A 20,148-nucleotide genomic window follows, 5' to 3' on the forward strand; every position below is an offset into this window, starting at 1 on the left:
ACCCTCCATAAATGGGTTTTCTCCACAGAATTTATGATTCTATAGAATCCCAGAATGGTTTAGGTTGGAAAGGACCCTAAAGATCATCCAGTGCCAGCCCTGCCATGGCAGGGACACCTCCCACTGTCCCAGGCTGACAATGTCTATCCTGGTTTGGGACGCCTCCAGGATCCAGGGGCAGCCCCAGCTGCTCTGGGCACCCTGTGCCAGGGCTGCCCATCCTCACAGGGAGGAATTCCCTCCCAGTATCCCACCCAACCCTGCCCTCTGGCACCGGGAAGCCATTTCCCCTCATCTATACTCAATCCCACATTCAGGGATTCCCAGTTGCTCCCAGGAGCTGCGGTGCAGGCTCAGACTGGCAGGAGCCCCCTGAAGGGCTCCTCTTGGGCAGGAGGCAGTGACCCACCTGAAAGGCCGACTCGTACATGGCCAGAGCCCTGGAGATGGAGGCCGTGGGGGGCAGCAGGTACCAGAGGTGCACGGCCACGCAGCGCTTCCAGTCCAGCAGCGAGCACACATTGATGGTGATCCTCTCGGAGAGCTGCCACACCTGGAGCACAGGCTGGGCTCAGCACACGTGCTGGGTGTGCTGCCACACCTGGAGCACAGGCTGAGCTCAGCACACGTGCTGGGTGTGCTGCCACACCTGGAGCACAGGCTGAGCTCAGCACACGTGCTGGGTGTGCTGCCACACCTGGAGCACAGGCTGAGCTCAGCACACGTGCTGGGTGTGCTGCCACACCTGGAGCACAGGCTGGGCTCAGCACACGTGCTGGGTGTGCTGCCACACCTGGAGCACAGGCTGGGCTCAGCACACGTGCTGGGTGTGCTGCCACACCTGGAGCACAGGCTGAGCTCAGCACAGGTGAACAGAGCTCAGCCAGGGCAGGCAGCCCGCAGCCCGGCCCGTCCTTACCGGTTTCCCCGCCAGCAGCGCGAACAGGCGCAGCCGCTCCTCCTGGATGAAGCGGTCGCTGTGCAGGCGGTGCCAGTCCACCAGCTGCAGGGTCAGCAGGTCCCGCACGGGCTGGCTCCCGGCCAGCTGTGCCAGCAGCAGTGCCAGACGGTGGTCACCTGTGGGGACACGCTGGGAGCTGCCATGGGGCTGCACAGCTTACAGCCCCGCAAGGCTCTGGGCTCGCAGGGATCCTAAAGCTCATCCCGTTCCAGCCCTGCCATGGGCAGCGACACCTTCCACTCCATCAGTTACTCCAAGCCCCACCCTCTGGGGGATGGAACACTTCCAGGAACGGGGAGGCCACAACTCCAGTATTTCTTATGAAATAAAGCACTCCATAAACACCTGGCATAACAGACGGGGATAAAACCTGCCATAAGGCTCTGAAAACACATATTTTGAACCCAAATATGAAGTGTCTGAACAGAAACTCAGTTAAAAAGATCCTTCATTAAAAATTCCAGGGAGTGACTATGAAAACTCCCGGTTCCAAATGCACTCCAGCAGCACTTCCTAACCAGGTGTAGCTGACAGGGGCAGTGAAGGGGACCAGGGAGGCCAGCAGCAGCCCCTTCCCAATCTTCAAGGCCAGGTTGGACAGGGCGTGAAGAAACCTGGGATAGTGGAAGGAGCTCCTGCCCATGTCACGGGCTGGGACTGGATGGGCATCAAAGTCCCTTCCAACCCAGCCCATTCCTTGATTTTGTGGTTACTGGCAAGGGAACATTCCACGTGCAGAGCAGACAGTGACTCTTAAGTTTAAACTCTTTGTGCATGTCCTTTCTCCTCTACACAAAAGCTGTGATTTAGGAACCTTACAGAATCCCAGAATGTCCTGAGGGAAGGGACCCCCAGGGATCCCCCAGTGCCCCCCTGCCCTGCCCAGACCCCCCAACAAGCCCAGCCTGGGCATCCCTGGATGCTGCTGGAGCTCTGGCAGCCTCAGGGCCGTGCCCATTCCCTGGGGAGCCTGGGCAGTGCCAGCAGCCTGGGGTGCTCACCTGCCTGCTGTGCCAGCCTGCAGGCCTCGCCGATCCTCTTCCCCGTGAGGCAGCTGAACACGGCCTCGACGTGGCTGCCGTGCCGGGACAGGGACACCTCCTCCTCGATGCGCCCGGCCGCCGTCTCCGACAGCCACCGTGAGAACGCCCTGCGGCGCTCCAGCGCCAGCACGTACTCACTGGGCTCCTCCAGGCTGGCCTCCAGCTCCTTCAGGTTGCCCCAAATGGCCTCACACAACGTCCAGGCCAAGCACCAGTGCTTCACAACAGCTGTGGGGACACACAGCCAGCATTGGGAGTGGAAATACACAACTCAGAGGGGCTCATGTCAGGGTAACTCTCCAGGGCCCACCATCCCCACCCTGGAGGGTCCTCTATCCCACCCTGGAGGGTCCTCTATCCCACCCTGGAGGGTCCTCTATCCCACCCTGGAGGGTCCTCTATCCCACCCTGGAGGGTCCTCTATCCCCACTGCGTTTGGCAGGGGCTGCCCAGGGAGCTTTGCAGTGCCCATCCCTGGAGGTGCCCAAGGAAGGGCTGGACGTGGCACTCAGGGCTCTGCCCTGGGGACAAGGTGGGCATCGGGCACAGCTGGGACTCCATGGGCTGGGAGAGCTCTTCCAATCCCAAGCATTCTGTTTAAAGGATCATTCTACACTCACTCTCTGCCACAGTGGGATCCTCAGATGCTTTCCTGGCCCAGTCAGCATAGTCATGGATAGCAGAGACTCCGGGGTTGGGGGCCAGGAGAGGACAGGGCTCATCCATATGGACAGTGCTGTGCTTCAGCTTGATCTCCAGAGGAGTGAGATACAGCTCCTTGTCTCTGTCCATCTTCCACTGTTCCAAGCTCAACTTTTCCACATGAACTTTGAAAGGGGATTCTGTGAGTCTGAAGGAAAAAAGGAGACAGGATAGGTAGCAAACGTTCTGCATGTTCTCCATGCAAGTGGAGCAGATCATCCTGCAGCCTGTCAGAATTAACATGTCAGTAAAACATGACCCAAGGCATGAAGATCCTGGTGAGAGTCTGGGATTTGGAGCCAGGCTTTGGGACACAGAACTGGGGTAGTGGAAGGTGTCCCTGGCCACAGCAGTGGGTTGGAACAAGATGGCCTTTAAGTCTCCAAACCCAAATCTTCTGTGGTTCAGTGAATCAACCGTGACCCACTGAGCTCTCCAGAGGCAGCAAGCACACCTGCAGCCCAGCTCATTCCTCAGCACTTCCCACATGCTGGAGAACATCCAGACAAGCTTTCTGGAGCACTTAAATGGTGGAACTTGCCACAGTCCAGTCAAGTTCAGGTACGGACACCCTAAAGCCCATGTGCTGCTGGAAGCACAGGCAGTATGAAGGTGTCTGGGAATTGAGAAGCTGAACAAGAACTTCCTCAGGGAGAACCAAGAGACTGGAAGCTCTCTGGACAGCAGCTCTGAACTTTCTCTTTAACCTTGTGCTGGGTGACAGTGCTATTTGTTTGGTTAAAAAAAACAACAAAATCCTCTTACTATGCTATCCCAGGATTTGACAGAGATATTTCTGTGGAGAAAGGCCATGAAGGAGACCTCCATGGCTAACACCATCTTGCACCACTCCTGCATGTCAGAAGGAACAGGGACCTGCAAGCAGGATTCTGTCAGCCATGAAGAGTGAGCATGTCACATCCATCCCGAAGGAAACCACTACTCACGATTTGGGAGCAACGGGAGTGGGCAGGAATCCATATTCCACAGGCTCCAGCTGAGGATCCTCCGCTTCACTCGAGCCACTCAGCTGATCTCCACAGTTGACCAGCGTCCAGTTGGGCCCCCAACCAACGCGGAACGAGCGGCCCATGAACAGTCCCATGTCCATCAGGAGCTTCCCTTTTCCATAGGTGATGGATCTCTCCAGGGGGACGAGCCCGCGCTGCCGGCGAGCCCCGACCGTCTTCACCTGCACCTCGGGCACCGCCGCGGGCACGGAGAACGCCGAGGCCAGCGGGGACGCCGCCGACCACAGGGCAGCAGAGGAGGGACTGCCCAAAGTCCTCGGGCCCTTGGCATCTGCCACAGCAGCACTCGGTGCTTGGAAAAGGACACTGGCAAACTTGGACTGCAGCAGCCCAGCAACTGATGGGGAGAAGCAGGAAGAATGTTTCAGTGGAAGGGCACCTGTATTTCAGGGGACATTTCTGGCCTTTGAAAGGGATTTCAGGAATCCCCAGAAGTGCTGGTGGCAAACATGTGGAGGGTGTGATGGGAATGTGGAGCTAAGTGTGACTGTGTGCAGTGCTGAGTCCCACTGACCCTCCAGCACTGCCCAAGGGAACACACGGGGTGTTCCCAGCAATGGGAAAGGCACAGCCCCACCCCAAACAGGGCCATTCCCAAAGGAACACCAGGGGGGTGTCACACGGGGCTCACACACCTCACACCCCTGTCAGTCACCTGGGCTTTGAACTGATTAACACATCTGAGTTCATGGGTTTCCTCAATCAGGGAGCACCCTGCTGCTTGTTCCCAGAGGTGTTCCTCGGTATCCCTGTGGAAAGCACCATGTACTGGGCACACTGGGTGTAAGGGGCAAGGTTTGGGCACTGGAGGAATCTGGTAGGGGCTGCCCTGTGCAGGGCACAGCTGCTGCCCACAGCACACCCACCACAGGCCACCTCCAAACCAAGCTGCAAAGCTGGTGCCCCTGGGAGATCTTAAAAGGGGGAAAAATCCCACACAAGCAGAAAAGAAAACCAAAAAGAAAAAAACTGTAAGTGAACAGAACAGTGCAAGCATCAGAGGAGGAGGTAAGGAGATGCTCCAGGCACTGGAGCACCTGTAGCCCTCAGGGCAGGACTCATGCTGGAGCAGGGAACAAACAGAGGAGGAAGGAACTGCTGCAGACCCCAAGATTTTGTCTGTTCATGTTAAAATTCACCTTTCTTTACACAATCTGTGGCTTCTCAGCATACCTGTGTGTCTTTTCTGTCCTTGTGATTTTGAAATGGGAAGCCTGGGGGAGCAGATCTCTTGGGAAGTGTCCATCTTGACAGGTTGCTTCCCAGGATAATCCAGGATCAAATCCAGGTCGTCATCATCAGCAAGCAAGGAAGCTTTCATGATCTGAGGATGTGGGAAGCCAAGCCAGAACATCAGCAATCCCTCCCACAGCAGCAGCTCACTAAGCTCATCAAAATAGCTCTTCCCACCCAAAAAAACTCCTACATGCAGCACATGCCCAAACAACACAGCCATGCTGCAAACATTCCAAGGAACAGTGTAGGCACAGCTGATGGATGAGGTTTTACAGCTACTGCTTAAAGCAGTGCACAGGACTTGTTGGGGATGGCGGTGACATCCCACAATAATCCTGATTTCTTAGATCTTAGCTCTGTCTGCTGTTTGTCAGCTTAAGGAATAACTTCTGGGCTATTTGTTATTACAATACAGTCTGGGTAGAAGCCCAGATGTGTTCAGGGCTCTCCTTCCACAAAAATTCCCAAGGGTTGGAAGGACAGGACAAAGGGAATGGCTTCCCACTGCCAGAGGGCAGGGCTGGATGGGATATTGGCCAGGCTGGACACTGGGGCTGGGAGCAGCCTGGGACAGTGGGAGGTGTCCCTGCCATGTCGGGAGTGGGAATGGGTGGGCTTTGAGGTCCTTCCCAACGCAAATCTTCTGTGCTACTGTGAAATAAAAGCATCAACACCAAGCCCCAAATCAAGAACAGGTACTCTAAAACTTGGTTTTTTTCTGCCAAGGCAGAAGGGGCCCAAGGCAGCTGCTCTGGTATCAGTTCAGCTTATCCCAGTGCCAGAGTTCTGAACACTGAGCTCTGGCTTTGAGGTGTTTCATGTCAGCACTGAGCTTTCCATGTGTGAGACTTTCCCCAGAACAGAGATGTGGTGTGTGAGCTCAGTCCCACTCCGTGGGGTGCACTGATCATTACAAGCTGGTGTGTAAATACCCCTGGGCAGGCCAACACCTCTTTGAGGAGCGCTGCACTCTCTTCCCGAGCCCCCTGCAGGAGGGGAGGGCAGGACACTGACCTGCAGCACGTAGGGGTTGATGCCCTGCGTGGATGCGATGTGCGTGGACGCCGGCACCGCCTCCTGCTCCTCCAGGGCGTCCTCTGCCAAGGGCTCCTGGGCTGGCTCCTGGGTGATGTCTGCCATGTCACTGTCCAGCTCCACCACCCTGCCCAGCTGCTCCAGCTCTGGGGGCTGTGGATACAGAGGCCAGGTCACACCCACGGAGCACGGCTTGGCCAGGACAGCTGCGGCTCCGGCAGCTCCTGCTCCTGGCTCTGCCAAGCTTCCACACTAAGGGCAGGGATGGACACACAGAACCTTCAGGCTGGGCCACGCCAGGGAAGGAGCAGTCCCGGAGTAGCGGTGCCCTCCTGGAGTTTTCCCAGTTCTGCCATTCAGTTTAGGAAACTGTTCTTCAGCTTTCCAGTTCTCAGGTGCTCAGCCAAGGGAGAGCTCTGTGTGTCCTGCCTCCCTTCCCTCCCCACAAATCCATCCCCTGTGGTCCCAACTCCAATCACAGACTCTACATTCCACAAAGATCTGCATTTCACATGGTTTCTGTCAGGGTGGGCAGGCCCTGGCACAGGTGCCCAGAGAGGCTGTGGATTCCCCTGGATCCCTGGCAGTGCCCAAGGCCAGGCTGGACACTGGAGCTTGGAGCAGCCCTGGGACAGTGGGAGGTGTCCCTGCCATGGCAGGGCTGGGATGAAAAGGCTTTTCAGGTCCCTCCCAACCCAAACCCTCCCATGATTCCATGGCTAACTGCTCACATGGGCTGTACTTTTGCCCAGCTCACTCTGTGGGACCTGAGCTCCCCTGTACTGGTTTGGTTCCAGTTTAACCATCCCATGACTCAGTCCTGTGTCCTGTGAAAGCCTCACACTTCCAGCTTCCCAGACAGACCCCAGTACAGACCACTGAAGTGATGCAAAAATGGGAGTGAGGAAACCTAGGCAGGGAACCTAACCTGGGAATCCTGCTCACAATTAAGGAGCACATTCACAAGGCTGTGCTTGGCTCAGTAGAATCAGCCAGGATGGGGGGAATGTTCTCAGCTGAGGTAAAATCACCTCGGGGCTCCATGAGGACAGAACTGAGTGGCAGATACAGAATCTGAGCCTGGCCCCACATGTGGAACAGATTTACAAGTCAAAATATGGTTTCAAACACAAGTTTCACTGCTCCCTTCATTGGGCTTTAATGCAGCAGGCTCCCTTGCAACATTAATAAATTCATTAATATTTAACTTAGTGAGAGAAGACAAAACAAAAACCAAGTCTAGATACTAAATGCTTCTTACAGCCCAAATAATATTATTACCAGATGTGTTCTACACCATGAGTTTGGAAAGTTTTAAGCAATGCCACAATGCTTCTGAGGGTTTTGGGAAACTAACTGATGTTTTTCCAAATTTCAGAAATCAAAACCTAAGTTAATGTTATGCGAGTCAGGAAGGTTAATGAACCTGGAGGGGTTTTTGCTAAGTACACTGGATTGTGCAAGAATGTTTGCAAATACCAGAGATGTTCCCAGTGTTCCTGAGTGTTTAAAGGCTCAGCTCTGGTCCCCCCCAGTCTGAACATGAAGCAGGGAGGGAGCTGAAGTGGTGCTGTTGGGGAGCTCAAAATGCAATTAAGGATGTGCTCCAGCAGAGGGATGAATGAGTGGGTGTTAATTAGCAGAGGAGCCAGGGGAGCAGGAGCAGCAGCAGCTGGCCACTGCTCTGGGATTCTGCATGCAGAAGCCAGCAGAGCTGGAGCCCCCAGCCTGCCCCAGCAGCAGGATGCTCTGCCCAGGGAGCAGATGGTGTTTCTGGGATTGCTGTACAGGGATCAGGGTCCTCAGACCCTCTCACCTGCCTGGAGAGCTCTGCTGTGCTGCCACACAAACAGCAGAGACTGCCCTGGACACCAGAGAAAGGTTCTGTTAGACACACAGAACAACTGGGGCTGGAAAAGCCTCTGAGCCCAAATCCAACCACTCCCCAGCACTGCCAGGGCCACCACTGACTACAGTCCAAGTGCCACATCCACGGGGCTGTGGAGCCCCTCCTGGGAAGTGACTTCACCACTGCCTTGGGCAACCTGTGCCAGGGTGGGACAGCCCTTTTCAGGAAGAAGTTTTTCCAATATCCAACCTAAACCTCCCCTGGCACAACTTCCTGCTGTCCCCTCCTGCCAGGGACTTGTGCAGAGCCACAAGGGCCCCCTGAGCCTCCTTTGCTCCAGGCTGAGCCCCTTTCCCAGCTCCCTCAGCCCCTCCTGGGGCTCCACACCCTTCCCAGCTCCGTTCCCTGCCCTGGACACGCTCCAGCCCCTCCAGGGCTCTCCTGCACCAGCCACAACTGGAGCCAGCCCTGGAGGCATTTGGCCTCTTGCCCACCTGGGCTCCTGGTATTCCCAGTGAATTGGATCAAACACTGCCTGTGGATCAAACATTCCTGTGTAAGATGGACCCAGCACTGAGGATGTTTTGCAAAGGTTTAAAGCAGTCACATCCAACACAAATATGTTTACAAAGCCAGCATATAGCCAGCCTTAACAAAAAGTATTATTTTAATAAAAATAGAGCACATTCTTAAAAGAGAAAGCAGACAGTCTTGCACACTAATGGTGGTAAAGGCAACTGAGTGCACAGCATCACTGTCCAGGCAGGCAGCACACGGCGTTGGCATTACGGGCGTGCATTTAATAGTCACAAAAACAAGGGTTCTTCCAGAAGAGGTGCAAATCTGCCAAACTCAGACTAGAATTCAAACAAGAAACAAGGGTTGAAAGCCTTCCCGTCCCATCCTTAGGCTGAAATGTCAAGTGTCTCAAAGGAAAGCAACACGCAGCCACTCAGCCAGAGTTCAGCAGAGTTTCTGTAAGGCTTCACTCTCCAGCTTGCACGTTACTCCAACCACCCACTGCCCAGGCACCAGCTATTCTCCAAATTCCATGTCATCAACCCTCCTTAGTCACTGTTCTCCTTCTACCTGAGCCAGGGGCGCTGGTTTGCCGTTCAGGGCCATCTGCTGGGGCAGCAGCTGCCCTGGGGGTGGCACAGGTGTGGTCTTTAACTTCTTGGTGTCCACTTTCGAAGGATGATCTTCCTCGTCCTCATCTGAATCTTGCAAGCCATACTTGGAAAAGTGTGCTACCTGTGTTAAGGAGAAAGACAAACATGTCACAGCTTGGAGGTGAAATTCCTGTAAGGTCTGAATACTGGGCAGATGTAACTGTGCCCTATCCAGGTATCCTAACACACAACTCTTGGGACACCTGCAACAAATTCAGCCTCTCTACAGACCAAAACCACCTGCTCTAGGCAGGTCTGGGGCCACAGGTTACACCACAGAACCGCAGACTGGGAGGGGCCTTAAAGCTCATTCATTCCATGGCAGGGGCACCTTGCATTAGTCCAGGTTGCTCCAAGCCCCATCCAACCCGACCTCGAACCCTCCCAGGAATGAGGAGCTGCTTTGGTGAGGACAGTTCTCACCAGAGCCAAGGAACTTGAGACAGCTGTCCAAAGCAGGCAGCTGACCCCAATTACAAACTCTCAGGAGCCTGCAGGCTCGGGGCAGGCCGATGGGCTCACCTTGAAGACCCAGGAGCCGGTCTCAGGGCGGTACTCCTTGAAGCGGGCGCCCTGCTTGCGGGACACGGCCTCCAGCCGGCCCTCGTAGCCCATCTCTGCCAGGCGCTCGGGGCTCTTGATCAGGCAGCGCGACGTCTTGTCCGTGGGCCACACCCCGTCCAGAGTCACCTCTGCTCGCCTGCAAAAGGCACCAGCAGCCTCACAGAACTGAGCTGAGGAACTGGGCAGGGGAGCAGAGCACAGCTCTGGGCAGGGAAACACCTTTTAAAGCCAATTTGTGGCTCAGAAACTTGCAGGTAACTCGCTAGCCCTGCAAACTGAATGCACTGTTTGGATTTGTCCCTTGGCTGCAGCCTGCAAACACAGCACGCTGTCAGGGTTTGAAAAACCATCCTGACCTAGCACTTACCTATTTAACCCTTCCCCAATGGGAGGCTTTCTTTCATCATCAGGGTAAACAATAACTTCTTTTCTCCGGATATGTACAATCTCATCCAGGTTTAGGTTTGTTAGATTTACTTCTCCTTCGAAGTATATTGATCCATAACCTGCAAAACAAGCCAAAAGATCACAATTAAATTGTCTGTGAAAGTTGTGTGCCAGAGAGCTGACATTCCTGCTGTGCTCCTCCTAACCCCACCCAGCCCTGTCCTGTCTCCCAAGCACAGCGACATCCCCTTCCCCCTGAGAAAACTCTGGAAGAGCATTAATTATCAGCTTTGACACCGGTATCAAAAGGCTGGGAGAGCTGGGGGTGCTCAGCTGGAGAGGAGAAGCTCCAGGGAGAGCTCAGAGCCCCTTGCAGGGCCTGAAGGGGCTCCAGGAGAGCTGGAGAGGGACTGGGGCCAAGGGCTGCAGGAATTGCCAGGAGCCAGGGAATGGCTGCCAGTGGCAGAGGGCAGGGCTGGATCTTGGGATCTTGGGCAGGAATTGTTCCCTGGCAGGGTGGGCAGGGGCTGGGATGGAATTGCCAGAGCAGCTGGGGCTGCCCCTGGATATGTCCAGTGCCAGGCTGGATAGGGTTTGGAGCACCCTGGGATGGTGGGAGGTGTCCCTGCCCATGGAGTGAGATGAGCTATAATGCCTCTCCCAAACCAAACCAGTCTGCTATACTGGGATTTATTTTATCTTAACATCCTACAAAACTCTGATGCAAAGTGCTGCCAAAGCCAGGCACTGGTTACAGTCAGTGTGAGGGGCTGGAGCTCAGGCTCTGCAGCTGTAAGGTGCCTGGAGCAGGGTGAAGGCCAGGGGGTCTCACCCTTGCGGCCGATGGTGAAGTCTGTCACGATACATTCATTCCTGTCGTTGGTCAGCCGGGCCAGCTCCTCCAGGGATGGGATGGTGTAGTAGCCAGCTCGTGTCAGAACAATCCCTGCAACACAACATTCCCTGAGAACAGGGCTGGCAGCAAAGTACCAACATTCCCAGACTGCCATCCCATTTGTTTTGCCAGCCTGAACAGCTGGAAGCCTCAGAGGAAGTGAGAATCAGGGTACCCAAAGCCAACAGACAGCAGAACACCTTTGCTCCACAGCCTCCAGAGCACATTAAACCAACTGCTCTGCAGGTTCTGCCAGCCCAGGCACCTGCCAGAGAGCAGCAGGTGTGCAAACAGGAAGGGAAGGAGGTGTGCGGGGAAAAGAAAAATTGCAAAAGCATCAACACTTGAAGGAAACACTTTCCCAGCTTTAGTAGCCTGGGGCCTCAGGCACTGCTGATCAAGCTGCAGCTTCTACATTTAACAGGCTCCAATTCATTTTCTTCTATTAATTTGTCTAATCATCTTCCTAATCCAAAAGCATTTTGCATCTACAAAATGTCTAGAGACATTTCTTTTGCACACATCACCTGCCAGTTTCATTACATGCCACGTAAGGATTACCTGGAAGGATTAACAAACCTTTTCCCTTTATCTTCTCAAGTTTAAAAAACTCCAACACATGCGATATAAAACTGGAGGATAAAATTTAAATGCTCACTGACTCAGCAGATAAAGTGTTTACATTAGGTAAGAGAACTGAGATTTGTACTCTGGTGGAAGGAGGAGGGGAAAAAAGCAGAAGCTGAGGGTGTCAAAGAGCAGAAAACGCTGCATGAAATGCTGCCCTCGGCAGCCTCACCTGCAGGATGCAGCTGGTGCACGGCCTCAGCGTCCTCATCCCGCTCATCCTGCAGGGAATCCTCCTGGAAGGAGGCGTCCTCGCTGCTGCCCTCCAGCCCGTTGCGCAGCGCCGCGCGCATGTTGAGCGCCACGATGGTGTCGTCCACGCCCGCGGGGGGCTTGTGCCCGCTGCCCTCCAGGGTCTGGGGGATGGGCTTGGCGATGGGATTGGTGTAAAACCTGGTCACCTCGTGGGCCTCCTCCTCCTCCTCCCGCTCCCCGTCCTGCCTGTGGTTCTCCTCGGGAGGCACCGACAGGAAGAACCTGGGCGCAGGAAGGATAATGTGAATTATTTAGCTCCAAGGGACTTACACCAGCATTCCTGTGCGGGGCCAGGAGCTGCACGTGGATCAGCCCCGTGGGTCCCTCCCTGCTCAGGACTCTGTGATCCCACCGTTAAAATTCTGTTCTTCCCACAAAAAGACCAAACAGGACCACACAAACTGCAGTGTCAGTGATGATTCCTCTTCCCTCTGCTCCTGCTTCACCACCTGTGCCACTGAGGCTCCCACTACAGCAAGGACAGTGGTGAGGCTGGGACAGTCCCCATGGTGCCAGGGACAACCAAGGCACGTGCCCTGAGCAGAGCTGAGTGGAAGAGGGAGCTCAGGCTGGAGAGAAACCTCAAAAGGGGCTGTAACTGCAACCCCACAGCTCCCAGCCCTCTGCCCACAGGGCCACGGTGATCCCACTCCCACAACAGCTCTTATTTTAGTAGCTTTAATAAAAACAGTAATGAGCTGGGCAGGAGGTTTCTTCCAGACTCTGATTAAAAGAAAACCAAGGCAAAAATCAGAGTTCAACTGAAATGTGGCCACAGGTTTTTCAGAGGAGATAGGAATTCTGGCTTTTGGGGAGGAAGATGCAGCCTTAGAGGTTCCTCATTGTAATCTGTACAAAATACATATACAGAAATTAGAAATATGGGGATCAGTGGAGCTCCCTTGCAATTCCCACATCACTGAGGACTGCTCCAGAGAGGTTCTTCTCCCCTCAGAGAAGTTCAGCACTTCCCTCCAGGAATATCCTGGTTCCTTGCTACAGGGAAGGAAGAGAGACTCATCCAGAACGTAAGTCCCTGCTCTGTGACCCAGATTTTGGATGGGGTGACTGGCAGTGCCCACACAGGAAGAACACACGGTTGGTCAGTCTGGGAGGAAATGCCTCTCCCAGCAGGTCAACTGCTTTCAGTGACCAGTGAAGCAACATCCCTGGAAAGAGGAGGCTGCTGTAGAGCAGTAATTCAGGGACAGGCAGAACCAGTTTGCATTTGTGAGGACCAAGCCCTGCAGGGTGACTCGCTCACCTGTCCCCATTCTCCGGGTACTCTGACGGTGACGCCAGGTCCTCGTTCTCTCGGCTCACGGGTGAGAACAGGTTGCTGCTGCTGAGGTTCTTCAGAACCAGCTTCTTGATGCTCTTCCTAGAAACACAGCACACCAAGGAAGGGAAGTTTGGATCTGTCCACTGCATAAATGCACATTTTGTGCTCCAGGGACCAGGAACTGGCTCTAAGACCTCTTCCCACACCCAGGACACATCAAGTCTCCCATAAGAGATCCTAACATTTGTTTAGGAATTCCATTCAAGGCTCTGGTTCATACAGAGGTGTGAAAAGCACAAGTCAGTGAAAGGCTCAAAGCCCAGTGTTCTGTTTCCCAAACCAGCTTTTGCAGAAGCACATAAGGTCTGGCCCACAGGTGCAGGTTCATTTTACAGCAGGGTCACTTCAGTCTTTTGTTTTTTGTTTTCACTCAACTCCAAACCTTTCAAAACCCTTTTTCTATTTGATTGCTGCTCATGTACCTAAAAACTGAACCCAAAGCTTTACTCAGGAAGAACCGTGATATATTTCTCACAGAAACATCTGTGGATCTGAAATAGAGCCAGGGCTGGGATAAAACCACCAGAAATCAGCCTCCATACTAAGGGCATGAGCAAACCTGATGACACATTCAGGAGCAGGTAGTATTACCCTGTGCAAACTTTCCTTGTAAGAATTCCTAAATGACTTCATAGGAGCTTTGCTCCCATCATGGGCTGACCTCATTTTACAGCTTATTTAGTCTTAAAGAGTTTAAGCTGAACCTTTTTACCTCTTCTACAGAAAACAGTTCTAGTGAAGTCTTACAGACAACTTGTTATTGCTCCTCCAATCTGAACCAGGGCACAAAATCATGAAGTTTAGGGTAACAGACAGGAGTTGACAGAAGATTCTCACACAGAGACAAAAGAGAAGCTCACTTTGGCATGAAGGCTCCATTGGCCAGGGAGGGCTCATCATCATCCAGCCCATCAAAGAGCTGGGACTTGGCCGAGCCCGCTGACTGCAGGGCCTTGGGCCGCACTCTGGTGGCGGGGCGTGGGGTCAGCTTGTAGTGGGTGGGGGTTGTCAAGGCCTTCTGGGCTGCTGGGTTGGTTGGCTTCAGCCTCTGCAACAGAAAGATGAGAATCTCAGGGTCAGGGACAGAGCTCTTGGGTGCTCCAGCCCAGGGCCCTGAAAGGCAAGGGGGTGATAAAGGGGAAGCAATAATTGCAGCCAGGCTAGAGGGCTCCGTGCACAGCCCCAGCCATCAACCTGGACCCACGGGCACCCTGGCTCCAGCTGCCAGCAAGGACTCAGCTCCAGCCCTCAGAATCTGCCTGGCGGCAGCAGCCACTCAGAACCTCCCAGAACACCTCAAAAACCTGGGAAGTGTTTGTTCTATCATCTTTTGAACAAAGCCACGGGGAAAGGCTTATGAGACTCTCAGAGATGTCCTAAGCAGAGCACTACAATTATTCCAATCATTGACAACAATCCATCTTTATTCCCAATCAGCAGCAGCAAGCACAGGAGCTCCAGAGCCAAGGCTGTGATGCAAGCAAAGCAGGAAATCATGGAATAGTTTGGGTTGGAAAGTACAGAAAGCTAAAGAACATGCACTTCCAACCCCCCTGCCATGGGCAGGGAACTTTCCACTGGAATAAAATCAAGCCCTTTGTGTCCTGGAGGGTAAAAAGCCACTGCACCACTGGGAGAGCAAAGAGGGCAACTTACCTGGCTGCTCACTGTGCCCAAAGCAATTCCAACTGCCACCCTTAAAACGAGTTCAGTGCACTTACCTCTTCCTTCTTCTTGGGGTCTGACATGGGGTTTCTGAAGAGGGGGGAGTCTCCAAAGGGTGAGTAGGCCAGGCTGTTGAGGTGCTGCTGGAGGACAGCTTGCTGGGCTGCAGAGGCATTGGGGTCTGTCAGAGCTACAAAAGGAGCAGCATTTTAGTCTTTGAGCTTTGGGGGCAAAACCAGGGCAGGCAGAAACACAGCAGCTCTCTGAGGATCTCCTTCAGAGTGTGCAACCTTATTCACTGAGCTCTCATGGATGAAAAGCTGAAGGCACAGAGAGCTACAGAGCAGGGGAAAGAGCCTGGCCTGCCAGAATATTCAACTGATCCAGCTGGCTTCTGAAAGGGTGTGCAGGGAAAGTATTTCATGCAGAATTTTGATATTACTGTACCATGACCATACAGGTCTAGAGTCCCCTCCAATGAATTTTGAATCTTGAAGCATTTCATTTTAATTCCTATTAAAATGCTCTAAGACTTCACCCCATGAAACATTGAAGCCACCAAAAGCAGCTTAATTCCAATTCCAACAAAACCAGGGTGGATGTGGGCCTTCCTGAACAGCAACGAAACCAATCTCAGAACAACAGCTTATTCTCAGGGTCTGCAGGAGGTCAGGAGGAGAGTTGGAGACAACTGGGTCTTATTTTTACCCCAATGGCACAGCATTCCTGTTAATAAAGGCCCTCTAGGCCTCTCCTATCTGGAAATACTGAAAAAGCCAACACTGCACTTCCCTCACTTCTTTCATGGACACCTATTCTTGGTGCCCCAAATCCAGTGATGGGAAATGCTACAAATCTTGAAGACAAAACTCAAAAATAGGTGCAATTATTGGATGTGGAAAGCAATTTGGAATTCCTTCAGAAATATACATATAACTAACAAAAAAAGGGTGATAACCATGGTCTGCCCTGCAACTGAGAACAGAAGTGGCCTCAAGGAGATGTTCTGTCCTTCCAAACGCTTTGGGAGGGGTGTGCTCCTGAGTTCAGGCAGCAGGGTGATGGACACTCACCTACAGCAGGCTGAGGGGCCCCAAAGCCCAGGGTAGCCGTGGATGTGTTGAATCCTGGGGCTCCAAATGCTCCTGTTCCCAGCGTTCCCCCCAGCTTTGGCTGGGTGTTTCCAAACAGGGACGTCTGTCCTGCCCCCAGAGCTGTGACACGAGAGGTGACTGTCACTTATGACAGGACTGTGACAAGTTTACGAGCACAACAATCAATCAATTCCTCATCAAACTGCAGAAAATGCTCTCCGTGCCCATGGATGCTGCAGAGCAGAGGCTCTGAGCGCAGAGGACCTCACCAGCCCCACCAGTGTAACCAGTGCTGCCCAGTTTCCACCGGGTCACTTGGCACCGTGCTAAGAAGCTCCCCTGAGCCATCCTGCCTCGAAGCTAAAACATCCCCAGCCTTTCCTAACTCAGTTACAGGCCATAGCCAGGCTGGACCAGCACTGCAGCCTGAGGGCTGAAGCTGTCCAGGAATGAGCTGGGAAACTGCTTACCTGTTCCAAAGCCTGTTCCAAGTCCAGTGCCCAGAGTCCCAGTGGCAGGCTTATTTCCAAACAAGCTGTTTCCAGCAGTGTTGGCACCAAAACCTTCAACAACAGAACAAGCAGCTCATTAGAGATGAAATTAAAACCATGTATTTAAATAAATAAGCATCACAGTGTTGAAGAGCCCTGCCACAGTCAAAATCAAACTTCTCACTCTTTCCAGCAGCAGATTAAACTGACAATCAGCAAGGAGGGACTTCACTGGTAATAAACACATTTTAGTTATAAATACAGCATTAAAGCAGCATGGAAAAATGCTGGTCTGCCTTCTTAAGCTTTTCAGTTCGTTACAAACTTCAAAGTTTCCCTGAAAGGCAGAGCTGACATGATGCTGCTGTATCTGGCAATAGAGTAAAATGTGCTGGGGTTTTTTGAGTGCTTGGAGGGAACAAACTTCATTTCATCCTGTTTATACCACACACTGGTTTCTCTGACCCTCACCACAGAGCAACTCAGGTGAGAACTCAGATCTGCACAGTTCAAGGGCACAGCTGCAGCAAGGCCACCCCAAATCTGTCATGAGCTCAATTCTACTGCAGATGCTGACCCCATCCCATGCTTGATTAGTACACAAAGCCAGGATTAAACTGAAAAACTGTAGGTTTGCACCAAACCCTGTGGAATCCAGCTCCATTCCTCCTATAAACTGCTACAGGCAAACCAAAATCACACACTGCAAAGGCTGGACTCCACCAAACAGTGCCAACACACTGGTGGGGCCGTGGAGATCCTGACCAGCAGAACAAGAACTTGAAAGCAGCTTTCACACCCCTGGGAGGCTTGCCCAGGACTGCTCACCACAGTCAAACCCTGCTTGCCAAGGTGCTGCCCTGTTCAGAGCACTGAGCACTGCACAGAGCTTGACTTGGGAAGGACCTAAGAGATCACCCAGTTCCCTCGAGTTCTTCCCTGTCTGTTCTGGCAGGCTGGCACAGCAGGCCAAAGGCACGGCCTTTAAATAACCAACCCAAAACAGCACTGCAGGAAAGGGGTGGCAGGATCCAACCCCCTCCTCCTCACTCGCAGAGACAGTTTTGTTGCTCTGAAATCCGCAATTAAAAAGGCAGAAGAGATTCTGGAGTCCCATGAAAGCAGCAGCCACTCCCTTCAGCCATCCCTACACATTGCTCCTGCTCAGTCACACACTCAGCCAACATCAGTTCTCACATCAGAGGCCACCAAGATCACACCACCAGCTCCTCAGGACTTTGGTCCTTCACACCACCAAGGACCACAAGAGCCACCAGCTAAACTGGAGCTGATTCCTTTCACCTTCACTGCAGTGCAGGATCTCCTGACACCTGCCTGAGCCCAGGGATCACTGGTTTTACCCCCATTCTCCCAGTGCTGCTGTACCATTGTAGGGTGTTCACAGCCTCCTAACAAACCCCTCTGCTCCCTGAATCTTTCATCCCAGGAGTTTTCAACCACAGAATTACAAAATGGCTGGAGTTAGAAGGGACCTGTGAGATGACCCAGCCCAACCCCCTGCATGGGTTTCCCACACAGATCCAGGGGATTCCCCCATGGATTGATGGATCCCCTCTCAGCCTTCCCTTCTCCAGACTGGCCAGGCCCAGCTCCCAGTCTCTCCTCACCAGAGGTGCTCCAGACCCCAAATCATCCCTGTGGCCTTCCCTGGACCCTCTCCAGTAGCTCCTGGTGTTCCTTGAACTGTGGAGCCCAGAACTGAACAGGACACTCTGGATGAGCCTCCCTGGAGCTGAGCAGAGGGGCAGGATCCCCTCCCCTCCCCTCCCTGCTGGGAATGCCCTTCCCAACGCTCCCCCAGATCCCAGGGGCTCTCCTGGCCATCACAGGCTGAAGATTCCCTTAAGGGCTCACCAAAAGAGTGGCACTTGACCATCTACTTCCCGAGTCAAGGACCCTGCCAAGAGCAAAGGCACAGCCCAGCACATGTCCCTGCGGCAGGGCCGTCGCTCACCTGACAATTCCAACACTACAGTACTTAGCACGTGCTCTCTGCAGTGTGTGCTACACACAGGACAGCTTCAATGATTGAAACCCCACTTTCTTTCCCTGTCCCCAGACTGCAAGGGTTTGTAGGGGTTCAGACTCAGAGCAGGTTTGTTACCAAAGAGGCCCCCGCCTGTGGTGGTACCGAATGAGGGAGCGCTGGTCGTGGTGGTTCCAAATCCAGCAGGCTTGTTCCCAAACAGGGTCTGAAAGGAAAAGAACAGCAATTTGGGAACCTGGGATGCTGACAGCACAGGAATTGTATCGTGTTTGGCTGCAGGCAAGGAAACAGAACTAAAGCCAAGCACAGCTGAGCCCCCCTGCCCTCCCTCCTGTGAGTAGGGGTTATCCCAAGCCACCTGCCAGACCCCCCAAAAGCAGCTGTTAGGGTCAGACTCAAGGGGCTTAAGGGACTTTTCCAGTCTCAGTGATCCTGTGATTTTTGTTCCACCACATCCAAAATGACTGAGTATCAAAAATCAAGGTTGGTTTTGGTCCATCACAACTTACAACCTGTATTTCCAACCCTATGCTGAGGCACCCCCAAGCACAGCAAACCTCCGTATCTCCTGCTGCTTTCATCACTCCACACATCACTCGTTAAAAAAATGACTCTCCTACACCTGTTTATCCTCCAGTTTACAGCAAACCACCTGACTTTTCTATCTCAGACATGGTAATTCCTAAGCTAACACAACTTCTGTGAAGGTCAGCACCCCAGAACAGGGCTCTGCTTGGATTTCTCTCTTTATCACAAAGGCACAGACATACCGAACCACCAACCCCAAATCCTGTGTTGGCTTGTCCAAAAAGGCCAGTTCCCGTTCCAAATCCAGTCCCAGCATTTGTATTGGCAGCTGTCCCAAAAAGGCCTCCAGGCTGTGAGGGCTGGGTGACCCCAAAGAGACCCTACAAACAGGAACCAGGTTAAGGTAACGCTCCCAGGCTTTTCCAAGTCCAGCACTGACAACAGATCCAACACACAAAATCAGGCAATAAAACAACGCTACATTTGCCCTCGTGCTGGGGGAAGAGGAGGGGTGAAGAGCATTCCAGAAGCTTTAGTTCTCCTCCAAGAAATTAGTTACTAAAAAGAAATTAAAAAAAGCCAAAAAAACTTACACTCCATGATTTAAAGGATACTGGAATCTCCTCATCACTTTGAGCAAGGGAGATGGAAAAGAAACATTTCACAGGGTTTTCTGGGACAAGTCAACAAATTCACAAAGAACTCGGGATATCTGGAGCCAAAGCCTCTAGTTACACAAGTTACAACTACATAGTACACAAAAGCCCACAAATGCTGCTCATTTGTCAGCAGAAAGCCCAGGACTCGCATTCCCATAGAAGGTTCATCACAGAATGACATTATCTGTGTGAGAATGATCAGAAGCACGGGAGTTGCTAGAGAGCAGCTGCTTGAGGAGGTGAGTGGGAACATGATTTATGAACAGCTGACTGTTGCTGTTTGCCAGGAACAAAGCTGACTGCCAGGAGGTTCCTCACTCCAGGGCAGCCTTCAGAGCTCAGCATCCTGCTTTTACCACACTGCAGTGGAATGTGAGGAACATCCCAATCCTGCAGGCCCCGTTCCCAGCCCTCTTACCATGGTGTTGGTGTTGGGCTGGCCCAGGGTGCTGGTGCCCCCGAAGGAGAAGCCGGTGTTCTGCGTGGTGGTGGCCTGGCCGAAGGGTTTGTTGAATAGACTCGTGGTCTGGGACTGCTGCCCAAAGAGCCCCCCGGTGGTGCCGGTGCCAAAGCCGGTGGTACCTGGGACACCAAGGGGAGTTAG

At 53.1% G+C, this 20,148-nt stretch overlaps 1 protein-coding gene across 3 annotated transcripts in view; it reads right to left on the reverse strand.

The window, feature by feature from the left end:
• NUP98 (nucleoporin 98 and 96 precursor) overlaps positions 1-20,148 on the reverse strand; it is a 33,352-nt gene that overhangs the window by 4,791 nt on the left and 8,413 nt on the right. For 2 of the 3 annotated variants that reach the window (XM_058857044.1, XM_058857035.1), the window contains 20 exons: positions 19,963-20,126; positions 19,128-19,265; positions 18,475-18,562; positions 16,329-16,421; positions 15,838-15,978; positions 14,821-14,954; positions 13,960-14,147; positions 13,022-13,138; positions 11,675-11,979; positions 10,813-10,926; positions 9,961-10,099; positions 9,552-9,729; positions 8,947-9,111; positions 5,988-6,161; positions 4,911-5,061; positions 3,654-4,074; positions 2,625-2,854; positions 1,963-2,232; positions 920-1,077; positions 410-553 (listed from right to left, as the gene is read on the reverse strand). In XM_058857044.1, coding sequence (XP_058713027.1) covers positions 410-553; positions 920-1,077; positions 1,963-2,232; positions 2,625-2,854; positions 3,654-4,074; positions 4,911-5,061; positions 5,988-6,161; positions 8,947-9,111; positions 9,552-9,729; positions 9,961-10,099; positions 10,813-10,926; positions 11,675-11,979; positions 13,022-13,138; positions 13,960-14,147; positions 14,821-14,954; positions 15,838-15,978; positions 16,329-16,421; positions 18,475-18,562; positions 19,128-19,265; positions 19,963-20,126 — 3,512 coding nt within the window. The remainder of the gene's footprint in view (positions 1-409; positions 554-919; positions 1,078-1,962; positions 2,233-2,624; positions 2,855-3,653; positions 4,075-4,910; positions 5,062-5,987; positions 6,162-8,946; positions 9,112-9,551; positions 9,730-9,960; positions 10,100-10,812; positions 10,927-11,674; positions 11,980-13,021; positions 13,139-13,959; positions 14,148-14,820; positions 14,955-15,837; positions 15,979-16,328; positions 16,422-18,474; positions 18,563-19,127; positions 19,266-19,962; positions 20,127-20,148) is intronic. The other variant, XM_058857053.1, reaches the window with a different exon arrangement.

Source organism: Poecile atricapillus, chromosome 1, assembly GCF_030490865.1.
Source record: "Poecile atricapillus isolate bPoeAtr1 chromosome 1, bPoeAtr1.hap1, whole genome shotgun sequence".
In the NCBI taxonomy this organism is placed as follows: Eukaryota; Metazoa; Chordata; class Aves; order Passeriformes; family Paridae; genus Poecile; species Poecile atricapillus.